Source organism: Urocitellus parryii, chromosome 11 (assembly GCF_045843805.1).
Source record: "Urocitellus parryii isolate mUroPar1 chromosome 11, mUroPar1.hap1, whole genome shotgun sequence".
NCBI lineage: Eukaryota > Metazoa > Chordata > Mammalia > Rodentia > Sciuridae > Urocitellus > Urocitellus parryii.
The window spans coordinates 65,296,223-65,308,780 of record NC_135541.1 but is presented as its reverse complement, the minus strand read 5'-3'; the positions used below and the strand labels follow the sequence as shown (position 1 = coordinate 65,308,780).

General features: G+C 38.8%; 1 protein-coding gene across 1 annotated transcript; it reads left to right on the top strand.

Moving 5' to 3' along the window:
- Positions 1-4,515: 4,515 nt before the first annotated feature.
- C11H1orf52 (chromosome 11 C1orf52 homolog) lies at positions 4,516-12,211 on the top strand. Its single transcript, XM_026406154.2, has 3 exons — positions 4,516-4,808; positions 5,446-5,644; positions 11,690-12,211. The coding sequence occupies exons 1-3, from the start codon at positions 4,533-4,535 to the stop codon at positions 11,761-11,763; spliced, it is 549 nt and encodes a 182-aa protein (XP_026261939.1). The 5' UTR covers positions 4,516-4,532; the 3' UTR covers positions 11,764-12,211.
- The last annotated feature ends 347 nt before the right edge of the window (positions 12,212-12,558 follow it).

Below are 12,558 nucleotides of genomic sequence, written 5' to 3'. Positions count from 1 at the left end.
GCCTGCAATTTTCCATAAGTTAAAAAGTGTTCCAAAATTTTAAAATTTAAGGATTATTGAATATAAGGAAAAAGTAACAATAAGAATACTCTTGCCATTTTCTAAGCAAAAGATGAAGGTGGTAGAAGTGGAGTTGGTCAAAGTGTTAGAATTTGGAATATATTTTAAACTTGGAATGACAAGACTTTCTGGAGTTTTGTCCTGAGCATCTGGATGAATAGTGGTGCAATTTAGGGATAGAGAAGACTGTGAGAGATGGAAAGTACTGAGGGTGGAGAATGATCTGTGGCTACTTGGTGCACTACTACAAAACAGTATCTTAAAATAAATAAAATATTTATTTGTTTATTAGTATCAACTTGAGCTTAGCTTTATGGTTCTTCTGGGTCATTCCTGGGCTAGACTGGGGCTGGATAATTCCAGATGACTTCACTCACAGGTGTTTTCCCTGAACTAGATGGTTGCACTAGCAGGAACTGGCTGGGGTTCTTCCTTTCCTCATGCACCTCTTTACATGGTGGCTCACTAACTCCAAGAAAGCAAAACAGAAGCATTATATTCATTAAATCAAGCTACAGGGCCAGCCAAGATTTAAGTAGACTCCAACCTTCAATGGAAAGAGTGATACATATGCACAGGGATGGGAGGAATTATTGGTGGCTGTTTGGGTAAGCTTTTCATCACCATGACCAAAATAGCTGACCATAACAGATTAGAAGAGGGAATATTTTTGGCAACTCACAGTTTCAGAGGTCTCAGTCCATAGATAGCCGACTCCATTACTCTGGGCGTAAGGTGAGGTAGAAGGGTGAAGGAGAGGCTCCATTCATGGCAGCCAAAAAACAGTGGGGAAGGAGTCACAGACAAGATGATGCCTTCCAGGCTACAGCCCCAGTGACCCATCTCTTCCAGTCATTCCTCTGCTGCCTACAGTTACTACTCATTCCTTTCACACTAGGATGGACTGATTAGGTTATAGCTCTCCCAATGCAATCATTTTTTTCCATATATTCTTGCATAATGCAGGAGCTTTCTGTAGGGGACACCTCATATCAAAATCATAACAGTGGCCATCTTTGTGGACAATCTACTACAACAATGCTAAAGTTTCAGGGGATTCTCTAAGACACTGAAGTATGAAATTAGATAAAGCAGTTTGGTCTACCAAACTGGACTGATTTTATAAATGTTAGAATTAACATAAATAAATATTTAGAGCCATTAGACTTGGAAAGTTCACTTTGAAAAGTAGGGTAGATAAAAAAGAGAAGACAACCCAAGCCTGATCCTAAGGTGCTTCAACATCTAGAGGTGAGATGAAGAAAAAGGCAACAGAAAAACCCCAAAAGGGCCCTGTGAAATAGGAAAGAACTCCAGTGTTTAATGTAGGGAATGGCAGGAAAATAAAGGGTTTCAAGAAGGAGACCTCTGTTGTTGAAATATCAAGTTGGAAGTGATTCTTAGACTTGGTCACACAGGAGCTATTAGTGGCTTTGATAACAAGGACTTGTGTTGCTTAAACTCGGTGCCCCAACCCCAGTAATACTCAACAGTGGGCCACTTTTAAAAGTCATAAAAGTAGTTATGTTCTTAGAGTACCAATTTTACTCAATAATAAGCCATTTTAAAATATCTTAGGAAAATAAAGAACTGCATTAGGGACAACTATGCAAAATTTGCATACATTTTCAAGATACTATATTGTATTTACTCCCAAAATTGTATGTCCTTGGGACTTTGGACCACACTGTATCAGCTTGACTTCTGGAGGGCTGGAGACAGCTCAGTCATGTAGGTATTCTCCATACCAATATAGCCAAGCTCCAGTAAAAACTCTGGACACCAAGACTTATGTGAGCTTTTCTGATAATATACTCCATGTATATTATCACATATCTTTGCCCTGAGAAATTAGTACTTTTCATGACTGCATTGGCAGAAGACAACTGGAAGCTTTGAATGTAGAACATTCCTGGATAGACAGATCTACCTCTTCCTTTTTCTTTTCTCTGTATTCTTTTGCTGTAGTAAATTATTACCATGAATATAATAGGTTTCAGTGAGTTCTGTGAGTCCTGCCACATTATTAAACCTGAGGGTGGTTTCTGAACTTGCAACTGGTGTCAGAAGTGAGGTTGATTGAGGGACTCCCAAACCACACTTTAGGACTATAATTTTCCTCTGTCAATATAGGCATTTGGAAACGGAAGGCTCACTCTTTTCCATTCCCTTAGGTTCTCAGCATTAGCTGTGCCAATCTGCGCCATTGGCGCGTCTAGTAGCCATGCCACAGAAAATTGAGGAAATCAAAGATTTTCTTCTCACAGCCAGGCAAAAGGATGCCATATCTGTTAAGATCAAGAAAAACAAGGATAATGTGAAATTTAAATTTCGATGCAGCAGATACCTTTATACCTTTGTCATCACAGACAAGGAGAAGGCAGAGAAGCTGAAGCAGTCCCTGCTCCCAAGTTTCAACTGAAATGAATCAGACAAGCTGATTCAAACTACATTAAAATGTTCAAAAGTATATATATATACACACACACACACACATGTATATACATACTTGGATGGAAAAATGTGAGAAACCATTATCTAGACATATTTCCTGGTAAACTATTATAATCAAACAGTATATATTGATCATCTGCTTGGTAGACAGGACTGAGTTAAGTTCTAGGAATATAAACATGAACAAAGCACAATCCATTCCTTCCATCAAGGAGTTCATGGACATTGTCCTATAAGATTTAGGATAGAGGAGTGAAGAAGATAGACATATATTTGTCCTTGTAGCCTACCTCTGGGAAGGAATAGCAAGTTTTTAAATGAAGGTGAGTATCACCTGAATGAGCAGGCATGCTTGAGTGGGGGTCTAAACATTTACACTGACACCTACTTCATTTGAGTATCATTCCCTCTTTAGTTCACTAGAGTCAAAGATTTCTAGTTTCTGTGGTAGATAGGTACATGATTATGTAGTTTTCTAAGACAAAGAACACAATGCAGAGACAAGTTATATGGAAAAACAAGGTACTATTACAATAAGTAAAACATTAAGGTCCCAGCAGGATGTGCCTGTGGAAAGTTTAAGAGCCAGTGGAGGTTTGGTCTGGAATGTGTGAGAAAAGGTTGGGGCTAGAGACCCAGATTTGGGAGTCACAGCATAAGATTCTTGATGCCAAGGAAAGAGGTGAGCTGACATGCAATTTTGTACACCCTCTACAAAATGTTAGCAAGTGTTGCTGAAAGATAATATGTTGGGAAGCACCAACATATATGGTCCATAAAGGAATAAAGCAGGCATGGAAAGAGGCTGATAATGGGAAGTCAGAAAGTTCAGAAGACCCCCCCCCCCCAGAGAAATGGGATGCAATCCAAGAGTGTTTCATCAGAGAGAGACTCTTCAGAGTGCATTTGAATGAGTTCAAATGAAAAGATTTTTTTTTTCCCCCCTTGGGGGATAAAGGCCTTCACCACTCCCAAAAGTGCTTCATATCAACTGAGGGAGGCACACCAAGATTAATTTTTTTTTTGAAAGAGGAACCTGGAAGAAATTCTAATCTCTAGTGCATAATGCCCCCTCCCCGCCATTTCATTATCTGATTCTTCCAATCATTCCAGAAGGATTTTAGACATATCAGTAACAAGAATGAATTTATTAGAAGGAAAAGTAAAAGCAAAGACGGATACTCTAAAGGGACACAATAGGTCCTCTCAGAGAGGAGAGAGGCAGTGCACCTCCAGTTTTGTTGAGGGGGGCTCCAGGGAAGTTTCCAAAGTTCCGCCCAGGTCCACCCCTTGGCTTTTGACAGGATGACATCAGATTTTTTTCAAGTCCCCACCGTGCATGTCAACTCTAGGTCACTTTGACCTAAACTGACTGGTTCTAATGGGAACCTATTCTTATAGATTCTATGATTAGGGGAACTTACCCTTATCACCCTGAGTTCTGGGATTTGGTCTGTGTAAAGGTCACAAAAGTCCCACCCTTCAGGGTAACTTATGTTCTTTTGATTGGCATTTTGTACCTGCATTTCCCCTGCAGGTAACAGGTTGTTTACTGAAGAATGTAACTCGGACAGGGCTGCTCATAAATTGCTTTTGAAAAGAGAAAGTGGGAGTCAAGCACAGTGGGTCCATTTTATAGAATTATTCCCTTAACCTTATGTTTCCACGACTCCTGTCAGTCTATTCCTTATTAGGCAGTGACTAGAGTAATACTGAAAAGTAAAAGTTCTTAGCTTTCTATGCCTTCAGTAAAACTTACTGAATGCTTAAAGTTTGGTTGGGACCACTGGCTCAAAAATCTCCTCTCTCCTGAGGACTCTTTGGGAAAGAGCAAAAACAGATTTGTCGCATCCCGCCTCCAGCCTACGCTCTCAGTCCAGGAGTAGAAGCGCAGCCCAACCACCAGGGGTCGCAGACCGCGAAACAATTGCAAGAGTTGGGGCGGAGCCAACCGTGGGGAGGGTCCTGAAGCGGCTTCCGGCTTCCGGCAGAGTCGTGGGTCGTCGTGCGCAGCCGCCATGGCAGCTGAGGAGAAGGATCCTTTGAGCTATTTTGCGGCATACGGGAGCAGCAGCTCAGACTCCTCGGGCGAGGAGGATAACAGCGAGCCGGAGGAAACGAGTCCGAAGGGCCCGGATCTGGCGAAGTCGGCGGGCGGCTGTGGGAACAAGGCAGAGAATCGACTGCCCGGACCCGATGAGCTGTTCCGGAGCGTGACTCGCCCAGCCTTTCTCTATAATCCGCTCAACAAGCAGATAGACTGGGAGAGGCACGTCGTCAAAGCGCCTGAGGAGGTGAGGTCCCCGACCCCGTTTCCCGATCTTGGCCCCGGCCTCCGCCCCATTCCTCCTGAGTGCGGTCCTAGGGGCCGGCAGTCCGTTCCCCCACACGCAGTCATCCCCCGTCCCCCGCGGGATGCCGCACCACCCCCTCCCATCTCCAGCCCTAGGGAGCCCGGGTCCCCTCCCCATCCTGGTGGGTGTCGGACCGGACCCGCAGCCCCGCCCCTTGTGAGGAGACCCAAACCTCCGCGCTCGGTGCCCCCACCCGCGGGGCGAGGACTAACGGTGGTGACTCCCCCGCCCCCCTCGCTGCAGCTTCTCCCCGAGACCCCTTCCCTTTGACGCCGAAGTGCCTGCGGTGCTGCCTCCAAGACAGTGTCTGCTGCAGCCTCCTGAAGGGGTCAGCCTTGGCGTAGTATCTGAGACTGGATTCTTCTTTGGTAACTAAAAGTTATTAGCTTTATTCATATAGGGAACCCTTTGGCTTTTCACTTAACAGTATTGTGTTTTTGATGCAAAAAAATGTATCTTTAAACCTTAAGAAAAAAGTCAGACAGCACGGTAATCGAACGGCAGGGAGGTGCATGTGCTCATATTAATCATGGAACCTCGGTTCGTCACAGGGCTTCTTAATGTGCTTACTTAACAGCCTCCAAAGGAATTCAAAATATGGAAGTCAAACTATGTGCCACCTCCAGAGACCTACACTACTGAGAAGAAACCTCCGCCTCCAGAGCTGGATATGGCAATAAAATGGTCGAACATATATGAGGACAATGGTGATGATGCCCCACAGAATGCTAAGAAAGCTAGGCTTCTGCCAGAAGGGGAGGAGACATTAGAATCAGGTAAGAAGAATTAGGGTCTGGTGGTGTTATCTTGGTCCCTGTGATGGGTTTAAAAAGAATGAGATATTTAATGAACAAAGTTTAAACCTAGCATTTTGACAAACTGAAATGGACACTGGATACTTTGTGCTCTATTTTTGAAAAAAGATATTTTTCAATTTTAAATCGAAGTCTGATATCTAAACCAGTAGTATTTGCTACTGAAAGTGAAACATCATAAATTATTCAGGTTTTAAAGTGAAATTTCTGATATCACAATCAGTTTACATGATTTATGATAATTTTATTAGAACAACAGGAACTAATTCATGCAGCAGATTCTTGTGATTGCACTTGTGAAGTGCTGACAGTTTCAATTTAAAGCAGTTGTGCTTTAGAACTAAAAATCAGTGTGATAAGTTGGATTTAAGTATCACTACATAGTAATAGGAAGGAAATGATCATAGTATTGTCTTAGTTCATAGTATCATAATTTCATTTCTTACCTGAACTGTCTGTCACAGGAATCTCTGCCTCTGAACTCTTACCCCCACGGTTTCATCCTTCACACTGCAGCTAGTAGTTGAGACTTCTAAAAAGTCACAGATTATATAATTTGCCTGATTAAAACCCTTCAACACAAGATAGATTTAAGAGCTTTCTGATAGGCCCTGCCTGTGTCTTCACCATCATTTTGTTTTGTTGGGTACCAGGATTGAACTCAGGGTCACTAGACCACTGAGCCACATCTCCAGCCCTATTTTTTGTATTTTATTTAGAGACAGGCTCACTGAATTGTTTAATGCCCTGCTTTTGCTGAGGCAGCCTTTGAACTCTCAATCCTCCTGCCTCAGCTTCCCAAGGTACTGGGATTATAGGCTTGCACCACCACCCCTGGCTTCTTTATCATCATCTTGAAGGACCTCATTTCCAGCATTGTAAGATTTTGAAATTCAGAACTGCATACATCATGCTATTTTATGGTGCTCTGCCTTTTAATATATTTCACCTTAGTCTAGAATATTCTTTCCTCCCTGTTTGGCTGGTAGATTCATTCATCCTTCAAAATCCAGCTCAAAAAATAATAATTATCTCAGGTGTAATCTCTAAGTAATAATTGCTCCTCTGTACTTCATATATGCTAATGCTGCTAATGTCATTTATCACCTGTGTCTTATTTTTTCATAAGTCTGTTTCCTTCATGAAAATAAATTCATCAACAGGATCCTGGTCCTCTGTATGTTGTATCATAGTTATTACTTTGTAAGTATTTATCAAATAATTGTCAGATTGAACTTAATGAACATAATGTTTTGGACTATCCATTTTTAGAAAGGGTGTGCCTTTTTTCTAACAGATTTCTGGTCTCACAGTGCAAGCACCACTTATTTAGTTCCCTTTATAGCCTCACAGAGAGTTATGATTTAAGAGAAGGATTAACTAATGGGCAAATGTTCATATCCCAGTTTTGATTCTACCTAATTTTTCTTTCAGTAGTCTCCTGGTGTGTATTAGTAGTCATGAATGAAAGCATACGCTTAGTGAATGGCATCCTTTTTTGGAGATCTTAAATCAAGTGGGCACTTATAGTATACCTCCTATTGTATAATATTTTATATAATTAATAAAGTACATTTGCATAAATAATCTTTAATCCTTATAGAGCCTTGTGAAACCACATGGGAAAATGTGGAAATGAGAACTTAACGTGACTTGTCCGAGGTCACAAAACTAGAAAATACATGCTCTAAAATAGGTAATTTTCACACAAGTTTTCTAATTACTCTTAACAACTTGATAAATTAGTGGCACATGATGCATTTTTACTATTTTTTGTTTGTTTTTATTTTGTGGTGTTGGGGATTGAACCCAGGGCCTTGTGCATGTGAGGCAAGCATTCTACCCAACTGTGCTATATCCCCAGCCTGCATTTTTACTATTTTATAGACAAAACAATCTCAGATAAAATAATTTGTCTAAATTCACAAAGATAAAAATAGGCAGACTAGGGTTTCAAAGAGATCTTTAAATGGAAATTGTGCCTTGTTAAGCTGAAGGTGCTTTCTTCATGTTTTCCAAACTAAAGTGCTTGAGAAATAGCTTTGTTTCTGTAGGAAGGTCACTAGAGTTGTTATTTAAACTAGGTTGTCATTAGACTGGTGCTTTAATATTTTTGTCCTTTTATGGAAAAGGCCAGGATTATTTACCAGGGCAAGCAAGTAAGAAATAATTATTTCTCTAACTTATTTCTTAGTTCAGTTAGAAGGAATTCCATGCAAGTAGCAAAAAAATACTATTCTCTCAAATAATTTATGTCCTTTTGATCACATGATGATTGTTTATCAAAGTAAATGTAGGCAATAGCAAAAGACAGAGACCCAAGATTCAGCTGGTTTATAGCTGGATCATATGATTAAAAGATAATTCTGCAATTTTCAAATTTGACTTTAATGGTAGTTATTAATGTGACTTTTTGTAGTAAATAACTTCCTCTTTAGAAGTGGTTTTTATCTTTGTTTTGTTTTTGCCATTGTAGACTTCCATCAAAAGCCACTCAGATTCATTGTTAAAAATCAGTAAGATTTGCTTATTTTTAAAATTCATGAATTAAAAATTAAACCATGTTTTTCATGTTACACTTAACTTTTATTTTACCTTCCATTTCCTGTCCTTTGGCCTTTTTTGCCATTTAATTTCTTTCAGAGACTTTTTAGAGGAGTTGGGCAAGGTTAAACTCATCTGTTAGATCTTGCTGCTTTGTAGCACTGTTGTTTTGATCTGGTTTGGCTTGCAATGGTGGGAATTAAAGCCCAGGCTTTGTGCATGCTGGACAAGTGACTACATCCCCAACCCTTTTTATTGTTGCTCAGGCTGGCCTTCAACTTGGATTCCTCTTGCCTTAGCCTCCAAATAGCTGGAATAGCTGGGATTACAAGTGTGTACCACCACTCCTGTCTTTTTTATCAGCATATTTAGTGTTCATAAAACATGGATAAGAAAGGCTTAGATACTCTTTGTAACTTCATCAGCATGTAATTGTAAAAGCCTAGCTAACATAGCTTATTATTTTTATTTATTCTAAAATTTAAAAAGTTTATATTGATGTTAAACTTACTTACCTTGTGCTGCTTGAGTTCCATACTTGATAAATTATTTCTGCACCAGTGCAACAGTACCATGTGACAAAAGCTCCCTAAAGCTGATGAATGAGCATTTTCAGATTTGTTTTTCCTGCGCTGGTTTTTAAGGTAATTCTTTGTCTTGACACTAGATGGCATCAGCTCCTCTACTTAAATCACTGATAGAAGTTATTTTTTTTCAATCTCAGTAGTTTGTGGTTTTGTTATCAGTAAATTTACTTATAAGTGGCAGAATAAAAGGAGAAGGAGAAGTGTCTTGGGGTCATCTTCTCAATATTTGTTAATAGTGAATTTTATAGGAGGCTTAGAAAGTGCTTTTTTAATTTTAAAAAAATTAAAATTTTTTTATTACCATTCCTGAAAATAATCTCAATATAACCTTGATGGTAACTCCAGTTAAAAAACAAATATTGGGGCTAGGGATGTGGCTCAGTGGTAGAGTGCTCGCCTCTCAAGCACAGGCCCTGGGTTCCATCCTCTACACCACGTAAAAAAAAGTAAATAAATAAAGATATTCTGTCCAACTACAACTGAAAAATAAATATTAAAAAAAAAAATAGCCAAAAGTCCTGGTCAGGTACAGTGATGCATGCCTGCAATCCCAGCAACTCTGGAGCCTGAGGCAAGTAGATCCCAAGTTCAAGACCAGCCTAAGCAACTTAAATTTTGTTTTATAAGCAAGACCCTGTCTCAAAATAAATAGAGCTGGGGATGTGACTCAGTAGTGTAAAACACCCCTGAGTTAAAATTCCCAGTCCCCCTACCCGCCCCCCAAAAAAGTTCATGGCTTAAATAGAGTATTGTATCAGTTAACTTGTAGAGTCAGTATTTTTCTGTGTACATGGTAAACTACTGATTAAAACTTTGATTTGAAATTCCAGATTGGAGTTATTGATATGAGTTGTATTTATTATATTGCTTATGTAAATTCATAGTGCTCTATGAGACATGAATGATATTGCCAAGTTGTATTTGAAGATAAATGAATAGGGATCACTTGATACTAATTATTGTCCTCATTAAAAAATGAATTGTTCTGAGTATGGTACATTCATTAGAAGAGAATTGAAGGCTTAAGGTTTTAAATATATTTCAAGTAATTTGTGATTGGATATCAGGTTCTCCAACTTTTTAATAAGAAGGTACCTTTCAACATATATTTATTGCATCACTTATGATACTTGTTGGACTTTTGAGTCTCTGTTGATCAAGAAAAACTACAATTAATTCATTAATGTGATGAATAAAATTTTGTTTTATAAATCATAACATCTTCTACATGTGATGTATTTATTCTGTATGGAATTCTTAAAATAGTGCCACATATTTATGTAGTGACGTGGGAATTAGCAACTAGTCTGTGCTACCCTGTATTTTATTGAACCATATAGTTGGAATTTTATGGGGTTTTTTGTTTTGTTTTTGGTACTGGAGATAGTAACTAGAAGTGCTTAAACACTGAGCTACATTCCCAGTCCTTTCTATTTTTCATTTTGAGAAAAGGTCTCAATAAGTTGCTCAGGGCCTCACTAAATTGCTAAGGCTGGCTTTAAACTTGGAATCCTCATGCCTCAGCCTCCTAAGTGCCTGGAATTACAGGCATGCACAACTGCACCTGGCAGACTTTTTAATAGAATAAAAAGATCCAGGGTTGGGGATAGAGCTTAGTTGGTAGAATGCTTGCCTCAAATATACAAGGCCCTGGGTTCAATCCCTAGCACCACCAAAACAAAAAACACTTTTTTAGATTTGACAGTTTTTGTTCATTGGAAATTGTCTGTGGCTACAGACACTAGTAATGTTTTGGAAGTGTGAAAGATGGTTGGTTTGTTTGGTTGGTTGGTTGGTGCTGGGAAGTGAACCCAGGAGTGCTTTTATACTCTTAGCCTTATTTGACTTATTTAGAGACAGGGTCTCTCAGTTGCTTAGAGCCTGGCTAAATTGCTCAGGCTGGCCTCAAATTTGTGATCCTCTTGATTTCAGCTTCCCAAGTTACTGAGATCACAGACATGTACCACCTTACCTGGCAAGGACACTGTTTTAATATATGGTTCTTCTCTACCTCCATCCAAATTTGACACAATATGAAGAGGGGAAGATAGTGTTCTTCTGTTGCCATTGGAATTTTCTGACTTAGGAATGGACATTAGAACTACACATGGCAAAACTGAAAATAGAGGTTCAGTGGAACCTTTACTTGTGCTTTTTAACCTCAAAATGCAAGGGGGAGTGGTTGCTGAGAATGGGGGGAAAAGAAATAGTTGTGAGAGGAAAGAAAGATTGAAAAGGACAACCGATAACCCCTTGAATGATGTCATGGTTAGATTGATCCTTCTTATAGTAAGAAAACGGTGTGCTCCATTCTTACAAAGTATAGATGTCATTAATTAATAAGCAATGTATATACTGTAGAATATTAGAGAATAATTTTTCAGAGCAAATCTGATTTTCATGGAAACTCTCCTATTTAAACTACTTTAATGTAGTGCTAAATAATAAATTTGTGCACTGGGCACCATGGCACACAGATGTATCCCAGTGGCTCAGGAGGTTGAAGCAGGAGGATCCTGAGTTCAAAGCCATCCTCAGCAAACATACGGTGCTAAGCAACTCAGTGAGACCCTGTCTCTAAGTAAAATGCAAAATAGGGCTGGGGGTGTGGCTTAGTGGTCGAGTGCCCCTGAGTTCAATCCCTAGTAACAACAACAAAAAAAGTAAATTTGTGAATTTTATATTGCTGTAATTGAAAAAAAAATGTTTTCATTTAGAGTTTAATATCAGTTCTAAAAATTATTTTTAAATTTTTATTTGGAAATTCTAACAGTTGAAGGTGTTTATTTTGGTATAAAACCTATGACATTTTAATGCTTTCCATGTTGGTTGCTTTTTAAATTACTGATTGAAACTCTTCCTTTCCTATTTAAAGATGATGAAAAAGATGAGCATACTTCAAAAAAGCGCAAAGTAGAACCGGGAGAACAAGCAAAGAAGAAAAAGTAAAACAACCACAAGTGACAAGAATTTTTGGACTGCTAAACTTGTTGAAATGTGTCTTTGGGCAGATTAATTTGATGTTGTGGGTTATTATGACAAAACATCTCTGTGAAAGTACATATGTTAATGAACTAATAAGTATTGCTTCAAGAACTTTCCACTGTAGAATTCATTTTTAATTTAAAACTTGTATGTATTTAAAATTCAAATGGTGATCTGTGATTGTGAAATTAACAGTACTTGGAAGCATTCTTGTTATCACATAATTGGTGACATGCTTTGAGAGTTCTGTCACATATTGACATGGAAATGTTCTATGAACCTTTTATAAAGGAATATATTTTTAAAGTGAATATATTGTAATGTACTGTGAACTTGTAGGGTGCTTTTCATCAGTGTTTGTACAGTGTAAATAGATCATGGAAATAAAATTACTTATTCAATATTACTCTTACTGCATAATATCAACATTTGAATATTTGTGACAAGTACCTTCCTTGTGACAAGGAGGAATTACCATTGGGGGAGTGCCTCATGTTCCAGGTGCTTTGTATATATGTTATCTCTAATCCTCAGGCAGCTTTGTAAGAAAAGTACTAGTATCCCGTTTTATAATAAAGAGAGCTTGAGTAACGTGTCCAAGGTTGCACAGGTAGTGATGAATATTGAATTTAACTCAGGACACTTGAACTCCAAAGTCATCACATTAAACCTCCTGCCCACGTTAAGCCACTTGAAAATTTAGTCATTTTTCAAGACCTACATTAATTGCCATCTCTTCCAGATACTCTTCTGTTCCTC